Source organism: Pseudorasbora parva, chromosome 22 (assembly GCF_024679245.1).
Source record: "Pseudorasbora parva isolate DD20220531a chromosome 22, ASM2467924v1, whole genome shotgun sequence".
In the NCBI taxonomy this organism is placed as follows: domain Eukaryota; kingdom Metazoa; phylum Chordata; class Actinopteri; order Cypriniformes; family Gobionidae; genus Pseudorasbora; species Pseudorasbora parva.
Genome location: NC_090193.1, coordinates 31898060 through 31919753, shown reverse-complemented (window position 1 = coordinate 31919753; position 21694 = coordinate 31898060). Strand labels below are relative to the sequence as shown.

At 38.0% G+C, this 21694-nt stretch overlaps 1 protein-coding gene across 4 annotated transcripts in view; it reads right to left on the bottom strand.

The window, feature by feature from the left end:
• cntnap5l (contactin associated protein family member 5 like) overlaps positions 1–21694 on the bottom strand; it is a 98498-nt gene that overhangs the window by 60655 nt on the left and 16149 nt on the right. For all 4 annotated transcript variants that reach the window (XR_010900531.1, XR_010900532.1, XM_067430961.1 and 1 more), the window contains exon 2: positions 6122–6232. Coding sequence is in view for 2 of the 4 variants with exons in the window: in XM_067430961.1 (XP_067287062.1) it covers positions 6122–6232 (111 nt within the window). In the remaining 2 variants the exon portion in view is untranslated. The remainder of the gene's footprint in view (positions 1–6121; positions 6233–21694) is intronic.

Sequence of the window (21694 nt, the reverse complement as noted above, 5' to 3'; positions counted from 1 at the left end):
TGCGCAGGTATAAAGTGGAAGCAATAGCCACGCACTATTGTTTTTCACTGAGGAGCCGAACTAGCGACTCATCCTGCAGTGATGGTACAGCAACCTAGAAGGTTCGGGACGTAGTGGAGGGTTCCACTCAAGCCCGACCTTTACGGCGGCCCGGGAAAGCATATCGGCCAACTTGGGGTCTGACTCGACCATTGCCACTCTACCCGAGGGAGGCAGTACAGCTGAGTCTTCATCCATCGAGGACTGAAACTCCCACTCCGATGCAGCGATCGACATCTGCTCATCCGAGGGTGCCCTGAAAGTCACAACTGGACAACCATGGGAGGGCCATAAGCTTCTCTCGAAAGCACCACTGGCTGCAGAGCTTGTGAGGGATTAGGGGTCCGCGGTGGCTCGCTCGGCGGGTTAGCCCTAAATGTAATCCTCAGATCACCCCGGGCATCCGTTGAAGTAGGTCTATCCTGCTGTTGGGCAGAGATAGCACTAGATCGAGGTATGCGGAGGGGGACTCCACCATCCTAAAGGTAGGTGAGTCTCGATCTAATCTCCGAGATGTTCCCGCAGTAAGAACATGAACTATCCACAAACGCTTCCTTCGGCATGCTGAACGCCCAAACACGGAAGGCAGCGATTGTGACCGTCAGCGAGTGAGAGGGAACGACCGCATCCAGTAACGCGCGGGTTGAATGATATCTTGAAAAAGACGCAGTGTCACACCTGTGTTGCTCTTTTGTGAGGAAATGCTCTTTTCGTGTGCTGAAGCACCCAGGGAAAACTGCGGCAGAAACACAGGAAATAGTGCAGCCTGTGTTTTGCACTCACTGTGTTTTGCTGTGAAAACAGCAGTTGGTTTTGGTTTCGCTGTTGTGTGCTGTAACGCCAACACAACATCTCTTTCTTTTCTCTCTCTCTGTCTGCTGATAAAGAGCTGTAGTGTTGTCTTCGACCTGAATGCTGTTCGGTTCCGAAGTGAATGACAATAGTTGCGTGGCGATCGCTTCCACTTTATACCCGTGGCGCAGGGCGGGGTGTGAAATGCAAAACACACCAATGGCCATTGGCCTGTTCTCTTTAATCTCGAAGCTAATAGGGGCTCCCAGAAGTGATCCCAATTCGTCTGTGACATCCGATTTACGTTGAACGTAAGGGACCAACAGTTACTGACTAGCTAACTAAAATAAAATTATAATTAGCAAACCTTTTTCGTAATTAACCCCTTAACTTTAACCCCCCCCCCCCTTTACAATAGACATGAAAATGCACTGTCAATCTTAAATGGCTATAATTAAAGAATTCATTGGAATATAAACCTCAGTTTGGTCTTGTTATAAAGAAAATACTCAGCAGATTATTGCTGAAGTAAAAGTATGGAAATGTAAATTAACTGTAAATAAAAAATACTGTACTAAATATTCTTTATTTTATATAGAATATATATTTAAAAAAAATGTTTTTACTATAAAATTACTATAAAATCAAAGCCATGTGTCTAACCAAGTTGTGCTCCAAATTTGAAGTTGATATCACAAAAATGGCAGGACTGAAGCGTAGAAACGCCGCCAGTCCTAAGCAGCTGTTCAGAAAGAATACGTTTGTGGAGAAATAGAAAAAAACCTAGCAAAATAATTTATGAAACTAACTGAAATTTATAGAAAACTTAAAAACAATATTAAAATAAAAATGAATTAAAAAAAATCTAAATTTTAATAACTTTGCAGAACACAACTGTTTTGAATCTCTGCACTGCTTGGTAACTGAATGCTTCGCATTGGGCAGTTCTTTGCCTCCATTTTGTGCACTTAAATCCTTTAATGCAAAGCTAGCTGTGAATTATCCCTTACATGACACTATTTCTGATTTTATTTGATTGATAACAGTGTCTTTTAATTTAATTTATGATTAAAATTTGACATCAAAGATTATGCATCCATCTAAAAATGTTATAATGCCACTATAAAGATAAAAGTCACCTGGAAATCATTTTAAAGGGTTAAATATTGGTTTAAGTTCATTTCTGTCACTATTCTGTGAACTATTCAAAAGGCTTCGGGAGGCAGCTGTCCGTGACAGGCATAAACCAGTAAAGGCAATTGCACAAAAACACTGTGCAAAATATTGTCTAATTATGTCAATATCACACACCCCTAGCTCAATTTGAATTTGCTTTTAAAGAGGACACAAAGCTGGTGTGGAAAGAACCCTCAAGGTCAGGTGGGACAGGACTGCCTCAGGGCAAGTCAGAACAAGACGGTCAGATAATAAATGCTTCTTCAGTGGTGTTCAGTGACTGGGTACATATCTGTGAAGATTTTTACATAAGCTCAGGGTGAACATTCTGAGCTTGTAAGATTTCACAATAGACTCCATGAGGAGGCACATAAGACATTCTTATACAGTATGTGCATCCATAAAATTTATTTTTAGCATGAGCGGTTTATTTAATTTATTAAATAACTTCCAATCTGATGTAAATAACAGGCACAGACATAAATTACAACGCACAGATCTTGTATTCTAATGACCATCAGAGACAGATAATCAATAGATGGATAGATCTACAGATAACAACATTTGGTGTCTGCACACGTTTGGATCAGGCTGGCAGTGACTGGGAACAGGCTGCCTGTCTGTGTCTCACAGTGAAAGGAAACCTCCTGCTGTTACTAAGCAAGAGGCATGATGAGAAAAAGAAATGCCTTGGGGGTGACACGGCCAAGCTGCCATATCATAGCCCCCACTTATTACCGCTGGGAGACACTGTTAATCCAAAAAGTTACAAATCTACTACCGAGTTTGGTATCGCGATCATTTGCGAGTGCCACCAAGTTCTTGGAGTGTGTTTGGGCCATGAGGTCAAACAACGTTACTATTCGCGCACACACACACACACACACACACACACACACACACACACACACACACACACACACACACACATACACTCAAAGGGCCTCGACATAAGCTGGTATTTGTGGCACGTCTTAACTGCCTAATTGGCTGGGGACTTTTCTCAAGTGCTTCTACAGACTGTAATCAGCTGCTGATTGTTAGGTTGCATTAATCAAACCACACTCCTCCTTGCTGATGTAAAAAACACAACACGTACAACAAGTCCTCTTGTTATACCCCATGCTTTGCCAAGGCTCAGTCTGGCAAAATACTTTATATGTGTTTAGGATCATTAAGCAAATCAAGAGCAGCCATTATACTCCTTCTGTCCTTGATTCCTGATTGTATTTTGGGGCTGTTGTAGTACAGGAAAGCTGTATCCACTGGCAATCCTGATGTAAAGTGATAGTTCACTCAAAATTTAAATCATCATTTATTCACCCTTATGTTGTTCTGTGTGGCTTTCTTCTGTGGAACACAAAATATAGTTGGAAGAATATCGGTAAACAAACAGTTTTGGCGACCACTGACTTTCATTTTAGGGACAGAAATCCCCACTGAGATCTCAAAATATAATCTTTTACGTACCGCAGAAGAAGAAAAAAGTCCTACAGGTTTTGAATAAACTGAGGATGAGTAAATGATGACACAATATTCATTTGGGTAAACTTTCCCTCTAATACATGTTAGGAAAATATCTTGCTCTAAAGGTTTTTTAACACCTTTCCTGTATTGCAGATGCAATAAGCTCCAAGACACAACTAATTTGTCTGTCCATGCTAGATAAAACCTGACTATGAGATGTGACAAAATCAATCAAAAATCAAAGCCAGAGAGCATGTGGGCGGAGTCTATGCACAAGCGCACTGCACTCGCAACAAAATGGATGAGTACATAATCAAATTAATATTTATTACAACTTTAAAAATAATTAAAACTACATACTGTGTATGACTGACTGAAATAATCTTTATTCTGAGAGTGACAATGGATAATAAAACTGAAAATAAAGGAAAGTGAATAAGTTTATTCTACACTTGTTTGTTCACTGTTCTCGTTCATTTTCATTTATTTTCAAGATTTTAGGTTAATTATCCATTGTTGCTTTTAATACTGCTATAAAGGTAAATGATTTTTAAACTCACAATAAAGGCTTTTAACATTCAATAAGAACCTTATCAGTACATGAGATTATCATTGTCATACTTTGTATGTTGTTTCTGCAGCTGCAGCATTGCCAGAAATAGAAACGGTTTGAATAGAATCTCCTGTTGCTTATTATTCATCACCATTGTGGCTGGTTAGGACAAATGTTTGGAAAACAGAAAAGATGCCTTTAATCGCATGTCATGGCATCACACTGAGTCTGGTTAGGACACAGTGTTAAGAAAAAAGAGATCTTTATAGATCAATATAAAGGCCTTATAGATCAATCAGGTCCCAAAGGTTTCTACAATCTAGGCTAACAATGTTTTAGGAAAATACTGACATGGAAAATCTGTTGCTTGACAATTTGCAAACACTTATAAAAAATGAAAATTTGTTAATGATGATTTGATTATTCATTGACACCAGACATTAAGCGAGGAAGAACACCCTGGACAAATTACTTTTAATTACCACAAGAGCAAGTCTCTAACTTCTTTCAGTTTTTTTAGCTTCCTTTGAGTCCATATTTACTTTAGAGGGGTTATAAATAAATTGCATATTCAGGGTTTTTCCTACATTGAAATTTTTTTGGCGGCCGCCAAAATTGTTTTTGTCCCGCCAAAGCCTTATTTGATGAATTATTGTGATTTATAAATTGATGTAGATTACTAATGCACGTGACAGGGCACACGTTAACTGAGTGACAGAGCACGAGCAGAGAGCCCGCGCGCGCGCACTCTCTGTCTTCAAAACAATCACCATCTGAGCTCTCACTCGCAGATATCAATCAAAATCAACAGAACTGACACAATGGTATAAGGTCGGAAGACTGACTACATGTTCCATGTGACACGGTCACACAATATTTTCCCTGAATTAGCCTACTGCTGGATGTGAATTGTGTTCAAAAAATGCACTTCTTTAGACAGACGTTTGCACATGCAGCTCACATAAACCATACTTTCAAATAAACGGAAAAATATCCTTATGTAATGTTTTCTGTGTTGACAAATCTTTAGCGTTGTTTTAACCGTCTGGGTTCACATATAAGATGTACGCTTTTGTCTGATTCACAAACTAATGACTCATTTGAACCAATTCATTTGAATGAACTGATCTGTCCAACACTGAACTCACGAATCAGTGTGTAATAATTTACTCACAACACCTCTGAAATGAGAGAGAAGCGTGCTTACCCCATTAAACAAGAGGGGTTAGTAAGAATTAGTCTTAGTAATCCACGGTATTTTCATGTATTTATTTTAAGCATTTATATTGATAATGTGTAGTAAATTACCAAAACAACGCAAGTTGTTGATAGCCAATAGTTTTATTAAATTGTATATGGTAGAGAATTAGACTATTTGTTATTACATTTTTAATGCTACTTTTTAATAATTGTTGCCAAAATAATTAATCGGTAAACCATGCAAACTTTGTAAAAAGAGGAACTAAAGAAACAAACATCAAGATATCATAATGAGATATCAAAATTAGATGAGGTCAGCATCTAATTCAGCAAAATGAAAAAAATTTGCATTTATTTTACATTTATTGTCAGTATTGGGCTCACAGATCACACGGGTAGGTATTTTTACTGTTGGTGTGTGTGTGCGTGTGCATGTGTGCGCATATATGCATGTGTGTGGATGACCATGTCTGTTCAGCCACCACCAAAGACCATTTCTGACCCAGGAAAAACCCTGATATTGTCATTAGAGATTTATGTTTGTCTATGTCTTGTCACACTTTAGAAATTACTTCTAAAATCTTCAAATCTTGCTTCGGGCAAAGCTAACCACAAGAGCTTCTCACATCAGTAATGCTCATGAACACCAGCAGACTGTTACAGAATATTACCTCCAGTGAAAGTGTAAAGTCTTCTAATACTTTTTTGCAATGTTTGTGGAAGCTAAATCACATTACGTTAGGTATTCGTAAAAAAAAAAAAAGCTTTACATCAACACTTTTCCTGACAAGGACAAATTTCCCTTCTGCTTAATTCTCTAGTCACATAAACACAGACAACTGGATGGTATCTGATACAGTCAGGGCAAGAGAACAAGAAGATAGGAGCACATACCATCTCTTCTGTTGAGTTTAGCATAGTGTGGTGACCTCTTGTCAGAAACTTTTGATGAGTTCTGGAAGGAAGATGGGGGTAGTGATGTCATCAGTGGCTCTTCACAGTAATCTGGATAAAAAATAGAATGAAAAGTTGCATTAAAACCAAACAATATAAACTTTTGTCTTTAGTTCATTTGAAATGGAAAACACCCAAGGGTTTATTTCACAGTTACATAAATACTATCATATTTGACTTGTGCTGACAAAAGGAGTTATAACAAGTGACACATTTTGATTTTGGTTGATTTTAGAATTTTTACAAACATGTGTTCATTAAGCCTTCGTCTAGCGATCCCAATACTTAAAAAATGTATAAAATAAATATACTTTTAGATGTTTAAGAGGAGTACCTTTCCCTTATCCATGAAAGCAATCTTACCAAAATGATTATTTTTTAACCCTTTAATGCATGAATTATTTAATCACAAAGTAATATTTTTTTAATGTTTGTTTTTACTTTAAACAAGTGAAAAATCATGCCACCCCCAAAAAGTGATTCAATAAAACTGTTTTTAAAACAGTTACTAAGAGCAAATGGTATGACTATACATAAGAATATTAAAAAACAACAACAATAGAGGACATTTGAAAAACATATCATTCTAGGTTCCGAAACGTCTTACGTAACGTTGACTGAATGGGAACTATTTAAAAAAAAAAAAAATTTAAAACCAGTATCATCATTTAATCTAAATATAGGCCCAATTGGCGCATAATGTCCATTGGATTTTCTGTCACAGAATAATAAAAAAAAATATATATTATTAAAATCTAGATATTTGTTACATGTAATTTAGCTGAAAAATATTTTTGTTCCTGTCTGGTTATATGAGAATAAAAGTATTTAACACTTTTTCTTGAGTTACTTGGAGTATCTACTCTTTCCTGCTCCATTTTGAATGTATGATGCAATATTTCAAACCAACAAAGACAATAATTAAATGGAATCATAGACAATGCTGGGGGTTTGCCACTTGGTGGTTGGGACATGGCACTAAAACTTAAATAGTTCAAAATGGCTTCCAAATATGTAGTAGGGTGAATTCAGGGAGATTTGGACACTTTTTCCAAGTCATCTCGATGGCAAAATGTGTCCCAATCACCCTGAAATCCCCCTATATATACCAAATATATGGTATGGTTGCTAGGTAAATGTCATTTTGGAACCATCTCAAAATGAACTATGCTGACTCTACTGACTTTAAACAGGTGTAGTGCAGTATATATATGTGTGTGTGTGTGTGTTTGTGTGTGTGACCTGTGCTGACTCAATATCAAAAATCAATTTCAAAAATACTTTTATTTGCATGCACTAAATAATACCTCAAAACCATGTTTTACTTAATACAATTTATTAAGAAGAGATTTTCACCTCATAAATGGGGTTCAAATCTGAAGCAAAACATCAACTCTTTTAATTGTAATGTAAGGTGCAGGGTGTGATGTAAAGACATCTGCTCTCTGTAAAGACGGCCAGTTTGAGAGAGTTAATTAAAGTCTCGAGTCTTGCAAGCTGTCACGTGTAGTCTGCCTTTCATCCGACTGAATTGTCAGTGCCAGTTTGTCATTGACCCTGATCTGTCTTTAAAGAATTCACTTCAACATGTTTCATGTTTGAAAGTGTCTGGGTTGTCAGGAATTTTATACTCATCCGAGATTGCGAGTATTATAAAACGAGTCAAAGCCAAAGATGGGAAAAGGAAGAGAGGTTCAGAGAAATTTTAATATTGGGTACCGTATGTGACAGTACGATTTGAATGTTCATTCAAATCTTGTCAGTTCATTACTTCAATGGCAATTTTAGTCTTTTTGACTTTTTGCTCAGTGTGGTTGACAAGAATACCCATTTTCTAAAGGGCAAGACCCTTTTCAGTTTGGGTGAAAGAGACTGAAATAAGCATTTCTGTGGCCTTCAGTCCAGGACGCTTTTAAAGCAAGGAATGTACAACCAATTACAAATTGCTTTTTCATATCACCATGCAAAGACATTATACAGATGATCAAGCAACCAACCTTCAAGCACACTGACTGCTTTTGTATGGACAAAGATGGGATGCCCATGTGAGACCATACCAAATGTAAGACTATTGTACTTTAAAGGTAAATAACATGCCGTAATTTGCTTTTCTTGCATCATTCAATGGCCTTTTTCCATGGAAACACACAGATCAAAAGAGCTCTAATGAACCGCAGCTCGACAGCCCAAACACATTAGTCTCAAGCTTCTAGAATATGCATGTATCGTCAGAATAACAAAACAATGAACAGCAGGTTAGGGAACCATTAGATGTGTCCAGGGAGCATTTTAAAGCTCTCTCCTGTTTCAGCAGCGTAAGCACTTTGCAGCACTCTCCATGGACCAGGGTAAAAATATATCCTTATTTGGAGGGCCTTTGCATTTGTGGCAACATTTTGCCTGACAATCACTCATTTGACATTGAATTGCCTACTCCCCATTTTGACACTCCCTATGGCCATCTCTGAATCTCTTTTTGTTCTCGTCTCTTCAATCTCGCCCATCGTTCTGTTCACCCACTCTTCATTTTCTGTTTTTCCTCCTCCTCCTTTCTCTCCATCTCACACGTACACACTCCCACTTTCTCTTCAACTTAATGAGAAAAGAGAGAAGTCTCGCCATTGTGAGGGGGCTCACATGCGTTATTGTCACCATAAGGGAGCCATAATCTGAGTCAGCAGTGCTCCTCGCTGCATCAGAGAACAGCTGCGGCATCGTCCTTCCACTCTCAGCTGAGCAAATGACACACAGCACCCCCTTCAGATTTACTCCTACAGTAATAAGTAGCATTTTAAAAAAGTTCACAGAAGAAAGTGATGAAGTGTCCTACTAGATGTTCTGCAGAAGTTCATCTGAGGTTGATTTGTTTGCACTGAAATACAACCTCAGAGATTTCAGATGACAAACCTGACGTTTATGTGACACCCTCAAGGGTACGGCATCATTTGATGAGGACGACAAAATATTTCACGTCTGATTTCATGAGCAGGACCGTATAAATTTCACCAAAGCACATATTTCAGAACTTTCACATGTCCGGAAAGTAATCAGGCCTTTGTGTGTGTGTGTGTGTGTGTGTGTGTGTGTGTGTGTGTGTGTGTGGTGGTGGTGGGGGAAGAATTAATAAACAGGCAGTGTCAGGATTTCAAACACACTGGAGGTCTTGTTGACTCCAGCAATACTTCTTACAGGATTTTTTCATTAAACAAAGTTAATTTCCCAATGGAGTGTCAAGACCTGAAAATGTAACAGATGATAAGGGCACATAAAATTGGACTAATGTTTAATTACCATAAGCACAGACTAGGGATGTACTTACACACACAAATAATCCCACTCAAGATTTTGAAACATTACTTGTGGAGTCAACAAATGAACAAGAGCTAAGAATAGTACAATACACTGCGAAAACTGATCCTGCAGGCTTTCTTTAGTTGCTTGTTGACCCATTTTGAGATAAACTGACAGTCACTACAAAAGCTGAGAAAGTGAATATTCTTTGAAATTCTATACATATTTTACGGATCCTGTCATTCAATTTGCCTCAATTTGCATTAACCTCATTCAAGAAACACCCCAAAATAACTAGATTTATTTTTCAAAACATGGCTGTGAAATCTATATATCTTCAAAGAGATATTAAGTAGTATTGTTTTATTACAGTTCTTTATGAATAATGCAAACTATTCCTGTAAATACTGTTTTTCTTCCTAAGAAAGGTATCAAACAGTTATTACAATGTAGAGTAGACAGTTGAACCCAGCAAAAAAAAAACAAGATTTTATCAACACAAACCTTTTCATACACAGTGTATTGACAGAAAACTTAAAGGGGTACTTCAGTGCTGGAAAGATGAATCTGTATTTAAACTGGGTCATTAATGTTGTAGAAATGTAAAATTATTTTTGAATTTGGTGCTTTCTAGACTGAGAAAAGACAGAAAATTTATTTTTGTCTCATGGGGATGAAAGACTACAATTCCCAGAATGCTTCGCTGCCCTGTGAGACCATTCCCAAAGCCACCGCTACTGAATCACTTTTAATTTCCCACCACCGCGTTCATCTTCATAAAATCAGTTCAGTTTGAGAACAGATACTACAATTAAAAACTGAAAGTGTCTGTTCAAATATATTGTGATTTAGCGGCTGAGGAAGTGTCAGCACAAACGCAGCAGGAGTCAGATTACACATTTCGTGATGAGCTGAATGAACTCTGCTGATGAGAGCTGAGGTAAACTCGCCCACACTCGCAGCAGTAGTTCTCAGCGCGTGTTCAGTCTGGCGCGTTTTCAGCTCATGCCTTTGGAAGATTAACTGTCATAGGAATTAACTTGAGAAGATAAAATACTCACTTTTCTCCACCGGCCGCACGGTTTCCATGAATGCCTGAGCCGAGCTGAGCTGTGAGTGCGACCCCATCCCCCATGTGCGAGTTAAAAACATGCGGAAATAGCTCCCTCTGCTGGCTGTAGTCTTTAGCGTCTGGCCCAACATTCCAAAGATGACGCAAATCGACGATATTTGCGTGAACAGAGTAATTTTTCCAGAAATAAAATGCATACATCTCTCGTCTCAGGGGGATATGAGAGGGGGGAGCAAGATCATTTAAATATACTCCAGGGTTTCTACTGATAGAAAGCCATATGCTAATCACTGAAGTAACCCTTTAAGAGCAAACGTGCAGGGTCTGCCTGCAGAATCACTCTCAAAGTCGCCATAAAATTACATTTTTGGAATGTCTATTTACACCAAGTGCAAATAGCGTGCCTTGTCGGGAAGTGCTATTCGCACTAGCTCCGCCTAACAATGCCTGGCTGTGCCAAACAAGATTTTTTTTAAAACGTCCAAGATTTAACATCCTCAGTGGCACAATCAGTAAAGCGTATGGCTAAGGGATCAGTGTTTTGTCACGATAAACATGGTTTCGAATCTGCCTTTTGCAGAGCTTGCTTTTCTCTCATCACAAATCACATCGGAAAGGCATTTATTTTAAATACAAATTAAGAAAATGTTCTAAATGTGGAAATAAAGTGGCTAACAAAATGTTTAATTATAATAAAAGCATGTAATGGGTAGGGTTAGGGATGGGTGTAGGTTTTTTTTATTGTTCCTTTAAGGCTGCATCCATTTAATAATTTAAATAAAAATAATAATTCATACTCTGTCATTATTGCATCCTTTTAATGTACAAAGATATTGAGCTGCAAATATTATTTATCTGTCAAAATAAATGATAAATGACATGTAATTATTATTTTTTATTACAAAGAACTGCAACTTTATATGGTCTGAATAGAATATATCACTATTTTCACTTCGTAAATATCTACAGCTATCTGCACTTAGTGTAAATATCATCTATCGCTAAGAAAATGTGGATTTCACTGAGTGTAAATAGAATAGCATCCATTGTTATTTGCACTTAGTGTAAATATCAACTATATTCTATTTACACTGCCTAAAAAAAATCTGTGTAATAAGTGTACATTGAATATACATTATTATCCCTTACATGTCACCCTTAGTCTTGTTTGAACTTGTTTGTTTGTCTTTGGCTCAAAGCCACTTGCTGCAAATTTTTCTTTACGGAAGCTTCACATTAAAGGACAACTCCAGTGAGAAATGAACCTAGGGGTAGGGTAATTTACAGATGGTTATCGAGTAGATCATTCTCTGGGATGCGTTTTCATGGAAATCGAATGTAAAGAGTTTTATCTCTAAAAACAGATTAGCTTATAACACTAGTCTATGGGGCACAGAACAGTGAAATGAAATCGTTAGTTAATACCACTAACAAGGCTAAAAATAGCCTCACACTAACACGGTAGCATAATGAGGGTCCCTACATGCAAACCGAAGCATTGAGAACTTTGTAAGTGTACAAACAGTTTAATAAGACGATACTTTATAAACACAGTGCATTACGCGTTCACGGACAGGCGCCATCTTGGAAAACAGTCTTGACTCTTTGAGCCACGAGCGCTCTGCTAAGTGATGAACTGTGAGGCCATCCTTAAAAATATTCTTGTTTGCCGTAACCCGACCGACCCTGTCAATTTAGGGCCGACTCAATTTTTTATTTTTTTTCCCTTTTAGTCCGACCGACTTGCCGGTTGTAAATTGGCTTTAAGACCGACCAATTTCTTTTTTTACTTTTCAAACAACTAATACAACAGTAATAAAATAATATGAATTATATTTTAGTAAGTATTATAAATGTATAAATTGCCTGGGCCATACAAACGAAGGCTACGTTCTTTCGTTTATAGAAAAACCCGTGACGTCATCTATGTTTACACTATGGTTAACGGATGTCACACTATGGCCAGCACGTGCGTTCGTTTCGGCCATGGTTTCGGCTCGGCTCATACTCTCATTCACTGTAACGTTTTAAAGCCCTGTCGGAGATTTCGCCGCATTGTGTGATAGGAGTCAGGAGGACCATGGACACGTTACACACACCAGGCAAGTGCACTGCAGAGGGGAGGGCTTTGAGCCCCTGCCCTTTTTGAAAATGAATCAAAAGTGCCCCCTCAACATTTATCATTACTATATTGTGGCGAATAAAATAGATTTTGAATTATAATTAATATAACAACGTGTACAAAACAGTAACAAATGGTGGAAAAGCCGTTTATCTTGTCTCTGTCAGTCTGAAATATCGTTGTCATAACGCGTTGCTATGGGTAGCGTGTGTTCTGCTCAACCCCAGCGCGTGGTGGGAGCGGCGGGACTGGTTGTAACTTGAAAAATAATGCTTTATGTATGGTTCTGTCGATGGATACACGTACACTACAACAGCGATAATAAAAGAAAACGTGGGCAAAACGGTCTATCTTTGTAAACTGTGTTCAATGCATGCGAGTGCTGCCGTATGACCAGTCATTTTCGGCATCATCACTCAGTATATTCGCCAGAAGACGCGAATGAGAACCCTCTGCAGTGAGAGAAGATCTGTCTCTTTGCGCAGCGCGCGCACGTCTCACAGCGCGCAAATATTGAGTTCTTTCAAGTCTTGCGTTTGAACGGATAAACTCACACAAAAAGTATGTCAACATGTCGATCTTGATGAGTATCCATCAGACAGTCTGTATATGCCTTAAGAGAACTTTATACAGTTGAGAAAGACGATCTCTGTATTAGGTCTTAAAGGGGCAGTAGCCTTTACTGCTCTCTGTCAAACAAAAGATAAGGACTCACTCACTGCTCTTGATTAAATAGCTGGTTATAGACTTAATTAATTGAATTCATAAAAACAACTTTTTGCTTTTTAATATTCAAATGCACTAGTCTGTATCACCAGATGCGTTGGTCTGGCAAGAAGTGGAAGCCACTTCAGAGACAGACACAGATAGTTGCGTGTTCACAATCGAGCGTAAAACGACCCCTTTTTACACAATCGAGCGTAAAAATAAGAAACATATCACGGGAAAATACTAAAACGGGAAGACAGCGGGAAAAGAGCTAAAATACGTGAGAAACCTGGAAAAAAAGGGAGGGTTGACAGCTTTGAGTCAATGACAGCTAGCTGGTGGTTGGACACTTTTCTTTAAGAATGCACCGGAAATTTATGCAATAAACATGTTTTTGACAAATATTTCAATTTGTTTGTGGTCTATATAGCCTGCAATTAGCCTACACACCCGAAGGCACGGCTTGAAGACCCAGTCAGTGATGTCACGATATGCCAATTTGTTTAAATTCATACCTACGTAATCACCATCACCAAAAATGTACTTTTTTTTTTTGTATTAAAATTTGAAAAAAAAAATATAGACCTACCTACCGACCCTTTTTTAAAATTTTTTTACTGTTACTGCAAACCAAAATATTTTTAAGGATGGCCTGACTTGGAATCTCATATGGTCCGTTGTTTCCGGAAGAAAACACTGAACACAACAGAGAAAATAAATAAAAATAAAAATGTCCATGTTATTACATTTCACAAACTTAATTCCTATCGACCAGCTTACTTAGAACAGCGTAGAATATCCATAGACAAATGCTATAAGCTAATCTGTTTTTAGAGATAAAACTCTTTACATTCGATTTTCATGAAAACGCATCCCAGAGAACGATCTACTCGGTAACCATCTGTTAATTACCCCTAGGTTCATTTCTCACCGGAGTTGTCCTTTAATTTCATAAGAGTGAGATAAAATAGTTCAACTTAAAACAACATTTTGTGTCCAATTATTTTGCAGACGTAGTTTTGGTATTGAGGTCAAAGTTAACCTGCCTTGCGTTCGCTATATTGCAGCGACTTTCTTTTTGCAAATTCTGCAGACAGGGTGGCCATCCTCGATTAAGTTTCCGTCAGGACTTTTATAAAAAGCCGAAATATGACTACCCCTCAGATTTGGTCCTTTTAACATGCTTTAAAAATCCCAGAGCGCTGTCACTGCCTTCCACCATTTCTTCTTATTCAAAAAAACATGCTGCGCCTGTGCCAGACTTATGCTGGCTGGACAGAATTTACAGTGAATTTTTGAAATCGCAATAATCAAACGGATTTAGTGACTATACATTTTTAAACTATAATACTAACCATCAGTACTGTTTCATTTAATTGCAACTTTATTTGAACTGAATTCTCTAATAGTTTAGCTCACGCTGCATTCACACAGGGCGTCGGCGCTTGATGGAGGGCGTGGCTGAAGCTTGATGCTGATACCAGATTCACCAACCGTCTCTGCCACCTTCTTCCAGGCCTGATCTCTGGTTTGCGTCCCAGTATGTATACAAAGATTGGTCGTACAGAACCGGGTGATTACCCACCCCAATTATCAGTTTTTCCTCCATCGTGATCGTTCATTTACCGATGTTTAAAATGAACGAAATTGTCTAGCGACACATGACATCACCCATTCAAAGTAAATGAGATGCATTAACGCCAACGCCCCGTGTAAATGCAGCGTCAGGAGTGTACAATCCTGTTCCTGGAGATCTAGCAACCTGTAGAGTTCTTCCAACCCATGCTTCAAAACACCTGTCTGCAATTAAGTATTTCTAAAAATCTTATTTAGCTGGTTCAACCAGAACTTTGCAGGAAAATATCTCCATGATATAACGAGAACCCATCTCACTAATAAATATCCTAAACAGTTATTACAGACAATTGGGCTATTGAGTATTCAATGAATTTGGTTTATGTGATATCAATGCTTAGTATTTCTACTGAAAAGAACAATGAAATATTCTTCAGAAACAATGTTGTAAGTCCACCACTGTTGGTGGTTTTATAAGCACCCTCACCTGAAACCCGTTCACCTCATCAATCAATCAAAATGTATTCTTTTATCTTTTATATAAATGGTTTGTGGCCGTTTTTGGTGAAAACAACAAAAACACCTCTCTTCAAGACTTGCCATGCACAGCAGGAGCACGTCAGTGACCTTTCTAAAAAAATTTAACCATTACCATATCTGCAATTTTATGTTCTCCCTCTCTTTTAGCCATACACATGCTCACATCACAACTCAACAAGGACAGAGAGCACAGTAAAGTGTTTGCCTAGCAACAGGCACATAATTATATTTTTCAAACACGAAATAACCCTGTGAGCGGAAGCATTTTAAAGTAGCTGAATGACAGATATTATGTGGAATTTTAGGACTAAAGAAAGGTAGGCCTGAGCCAGTGATGTCTCAGGCAGGTCCGTGTCTCTGGTACACTCTTCATTCTGACCTGCATTAGAGTGGATCCACATGGTCATTGTTCAAAAGGTCAGACATTATTACTGTGCTTCCTCAATGTGACCTGGGCAGGAGTGCTTTGATCATGTGGTCAAGGGGACATAGAAAGTGGCAGAGGGTGCGGGAATGGCAAAGAGAAATGAGAGGAAGAGAATAAGGGAATTCTGGTAAAAAGAAAGATAATAAAACAGGGATCGGCAAGGAACTTGGAGGTGTAATCATTGGCATGCAAGCAATAACAGAAGAGAGAGGAATATTATGCATATAATTTTATTTAGTTGTTTATTTTAGAAATGCTGAAGTCAATCATATCTGCACGAATCTTTCAGCAATCCTTCTTTGTAATCACACAGACAGTTTTATTGAGTTACAAAGCTTTACGGGAAGCCAAATGCTCCAAATGTGGGATGAAACTGCAATACCCAGCCGATGCGCACAGCGCAAATCACATGGAGAGTGGATCTGCTTACTTGCACGGCCCACTGAACGGCGCAGAGATCCGTTCCATTTACTTGCGCAACCCACAGACAGCGCAAACCAGAAACTGATCTGCACCGAACAAAAAGTGGAACGCTCCACACGCAGTCCTGCTCGCTGCCACAGCAGTGCTGAAGCAGTTTCGCACTTTGGTCTGTTTCGCTGATTTTCGCATATAAAAAAAATACTTTGAAAAACAAAAGGATATTTCTTCAATTGAGCGTAATGAGTACTATAGTGTCCCTGCTTTTCATGCAAAATATTTCACAAAAAGCAGTTAGATTTTAAATTATAATAAAAAAATTAAATAAAAAATTGTGTATTTGTTTTGGTTTAAAATGTAAGTATTTGGACTAAAATGTTCATAAAATATAATATAATTTAATGCATTGGTACACTCTTAGAAGAAAAGGTTATATATAGAAGTATAGTTGAGTATACTCCAAAGAACCTTTTATGCTAAAAAGCTTCTATAATGACAAGTAAGAACCCTTTTTGCACTTAAAAAGGGTTCTATATAGAACACTGCAAAAAATGCACTTCTTATCTTAGCGAAAACTCTCTTAATTTTGAGTTATTTTTTCCCAAAATAAGACAATTACTTTTGCTTGTCTAGTAAATACTTCTTGTTTTAAGAATGTTTAGATGTTTGGACTAGAAACAAGACAAAAATACTAAGTAAGAAAACCACTTTTTGCAGTGAACCTTTTAGGGGTTCCAACTACGTAGCGCTGATAGAACCTTTTCTTGTAAGAAAGCAGTCTTATTATCATTTTTTTGTAAAACACCACTTTTTAAGTAAAAATGCAAATTATGTAGTGTGAAGTCTGATGTTTGAGAAAATATAAATGCCACAAACTTTATCAATTCTTCCACTGTTTAAAAAAAAATAGCTGACCCCTGATATAGAGGAATCATGGGACCGTTTTCAACAGCTGTAAACAATGCAGGATAAAGTGAAAGATTAAAAAGAGAGGAAGTGATTATGATTATCTCAGAAAGGACAGGATGTGCTAAACACCTCAAGCATCCAGGTCTAATGAACGTACATCACGTCAGAGAGTTGTTTAGCCCACACTGCTCTAAGCTATTTATAGCTTGCGGGATCGATCACCCATCTGATGGGCCGCCACGATAGCGCTGATTAAGGTGGGAGATTAATGGCAGATTAACGGGTTTCCACAGTGTTTCCGCCAGGCATTGTTTAAATCATCTCCCAGCAGAATGACAGCAGCACTTGCAGTGTAAATAGGAACTTTGATAAGATTGCCTGACAAATAACTCTGTTTGGCCCTTTAGATACCAATTATCTGTATAATAAAATTCTCTGAGATTCAAACCACAGAAATGGATCTAAAATCTCTTTCCAAAAACTGCTAAAGGGTAGTGGACAAACACATGAACATTTTTTAAAGATTAATTTTTTAACACTTTTAAATCTACTTTTCGATCTCTAGTTGAATTTAATGGTCATGCAGTGAGACTAAAGTGTTTTTTAAAAGAACACATTTCATGTGGTCTCGCAATGTCAATGAAAATTCACAATAATTAAAAAACAATTTGACAAATGCTGTTTAAAGACGTTTTACATTCAATTTAGTAAGTCACACCACAAGACGGGTCAAACAAAGCAGCGAGCAGCATTTTTATGACAATAGATCTAATGATATAATGGCAGTTTATAATTATGCTTCAATGATCTCCAATGATCTCTTCAAGCTCTCTCTTCCTTGATTAATAACTGTTGGCCTTAAAAAAAAAACCTTGTCAAGCTGAATCCCAGAGAAACATGTTATTTGTGTGTGCATGTTTTTTGTGTTTTTTTTCTGTCTGAGATGTGTCATTTGGCAGGCGCTCTGTTTGTATTCATCCGATTCTGATCCGTGGCCTTAATTTCCCCTCATCAAAACCCGGGCGGATTTTGTTTGTCCTTCATTTTGCTTTAATCTCGGTAAATCCCTGCCTGCCTTCTTTCATCTTCATTTGTGTGTGACTGGGAGGGTCCTCTCGCCACTCTCCCCACCCAACCGGATCCTTAGAACATCGGATCTAATCATGTTCCTCTAAGATCAGAACAGAGATAGACCTAAAGACAGAAAGAAAGAGACTATAATGCCTTCATATCAGAAACCCATTGTCTAGGGCACCGATGTTTTTGCCAAGAAAGAGATTTTAAAGGACTTTCAAATAATTTTTGTACTAAGGTAAACATAAATGTCCTTAAAAAGGCCTCGTATTACCAAGAACTGCACAGGCCCAGCAATATGCTAAATTATTAACACGACACAGGCTGAATAGGAAAATTTGCAGGAGCTAAGAAAATACCCTGTACAAATCAATGGGACACTTGTGGATGATAAAACCATTCTATTGGGACCTTAATGTGGGAACATAAGATGATAACTATGTCTCTTTAATTTAATACAATATTCTATGAGAATCTCTGGGATGCAGCAAAACAGAGTGAACATCTACCACATCTAAAATAGAAGGCTTGCCATAACCACTGTTTTTTTTAAAAGAAACTACAGCATCTAACAACCATGAATAGTAAGTATTTTGAGCAATTCTCTGAGACAGTATATGGCACCAAATCACATCTCTTTATGCAGTCAGTAAGCCCACCTTGCTGCGTTGAACCTCTGAAAGTTCACAAGCACTGCGGCTATTAGGACGACACAGACTATATGCAGCTCTGACATTATTGACAGTGAGGAGCAATTTAAGTGACTTTAAAAGTAATTGAGTTTATTTAGAACACTCAAGATTCTTGTACTTGTCTTGGTTGTTTGGAGAAAATAAAATAACCTGCAATATGTAAACATTGCCAAATTATAAGGAGCAGATTGTGAACAGTGTATGCGGACTCTATGTATGTAAGGGAATATGGCCAAGGAATATGTGCACACACAAATTACTTTCACCTTTAAATTCATGTTTACCTATTTAGCCTTATTATAAAAATTTAATTTCAGTCACCCTCTCTTTTATCCTTTAGCGCATACTGTTAAAGTTTGAGAAATTCTGAGACATAACTTAGTAATCCTGACATTCTAACAGAATGAGGCAAATGGTTTGTGGGCTGAGCTACTTCCTCTGAAACCAAGAGCTAATCCAGCCATCAAACAGGAGGGAGCCCTACTTAGCATGCCTGACTCATAGCACTGTGTATGCTCAACTCTTAAAGGGTTACTTCACCAAAAATAAAAATTCTGTCATTAATTCCTCACCCTCCTGACGTTCCAAAGTCCTTCGTTCAGGTTCCGAGCACATATTAAGATATTTTTGATGAAATCCGAGAGCTCACTGACCCCTCCATAGACAGCAATTTAATTAACACTTTCAAGGGCCAAATAGGTAGTTAAAGAGGTTGTTAAAATAGTCCATGTGACTACAGTGGTTCAACCTTAATTTAATGAAAGGACAAGAATACTTTTTGCGCGCAAAAATAACCACTTGATTGAACAAATGCTTCATGTCTGTGTCAGTCTCCTACGATGTTGACATAGTAGTGCAGCACTTCTGAGTTCTAAGACAGAACGGTGGCTCACCATTGGCTAGCTCCTGTGTCATCATCACACGCATGTGTCTTGGTGCTCACGTGAATAGCGTCGGCCAATGGTAAGCCAACATTCTGATGTAGTACTTTGAAAGCGCTGCACTGTTTTTACTACGGGCTCAGAGGTGCTCTCGGATTTCATCAAAAATATGTTAATTTGTGTTCTGAAGATGAACAAAGGTCATGGGGTTAGAACAACATCAGGGTAAGTAATTAATGATAGAATTTTCATTTTGGGGTGGACTAACCCGTAAACATGAGGTTGAGCTGTACATATTTTCAATGTGACCAAGGGGGTAATCTAGCGCTCGGAAAGCGTTCCACCCCTAGGGGCTGCCATTGCTAACCAAGCCATCACCTGCTGTTAGCATCCCATTGACTCCCATTCATTTTTGAGTCACTTTGACAGTGAATAACTTTACATCTGAGACGTTTAAAGACTCCATTTGTCCATTGTTTATTTCTAAAGAAACACGACAATGCATAAAAGGCTCCATTACCTTGTATCTTACACTATCGCCCCGTAGAAGCTGTTTTTGTAAAAATAGGCTAACTATTGCGTCATAACCAACGCGACTCGCACAGTTGAGAAATTACCGTATAGACCTGAGGAGATGCTCGCAGGCAATCTTTTACTGTCTATGAGACAGTCGGGGGGACGTGGAGACATAAAGTCTGATAAAGCCAAGGGGGAAGAATGGGGAGAAGCCCATAGTGAGCCAAAAGCAACGGGAGAAAATATTTAAACAACGTGATTCAGCTTTCACTTTCCACAACTACTAGAAGACCTACAGCTGTCAGACAGGAGGCTCACGTCACATCTACGTCGTCAAGCTCAGTCTGAGCCTGCGCAGTTCGCTCAGCCATCAGAAAGTGAGTGTTCCTATACTGACATCACTTAACGCCGTAGAAGTCAATGGGATCGCTCGGTCCATTTCTTTTACTGTCTATGAATGTGACGGTAGTGATGATACTATACTTTTGCTTGTAACACCACCCAATATGGTTAAAACATAATGCTAACCAATTAATTAATAATACTAATAGCTAATAATAATTTTTGTTTATTTCCCAAAAGAAATAAACAATGTAAAGATGAGATAAATGATGATGAATCGGACACAGAGTCAAATTAAAGACATTACATTATTTTTCTTTTCTTTTTTTGCATCCTGTACATTTCCTACAACTTAATTCAGAAAAAAATATTTTTTTAATTATTGGACAGAAAAACTCCACAAGTAGTAATAGTTAATATTCCAACCTAATATGATTTCTGACCTGTAAGGTTGCCAGAATAATAATCATACACTGTTTGTTAATAGGCCAGAGGAGAACTGGCACCTCGACTGAGTCTGGTTTCTCTCGAGGTTTATTTTTCTCCATCATGCCCTGATTGAGTTTTGGTTCCTTGCCACTGTCACCTTTGGTTGGGCTTGCTCAGTTGGGGACACTAAAATTATGATCCAAGTTATTCAACTAAATATACAAATAAAATTAATTAGGTCTTATTTAATTCTATAAACTATAATACTGATCTGCCAACATGCTCTACCGCTCAACCGCTCTATGATAAATTAACACAAGCTGATAACATCACTGTTTTCTCCAGAACAACTGTACAGCAAAATCAAATTTTGCTGCAATATTGTCTTGTTTAACACGGTGAAGCTGCTTTGAAACATTCATCATTGTAAAAGCGCTGTATAAATAAAGTTGATTGATTGATTGATCTAACACTTGATGACTGCTGTCAAGCCCTCGTCGTTAGTGAGGAACCTG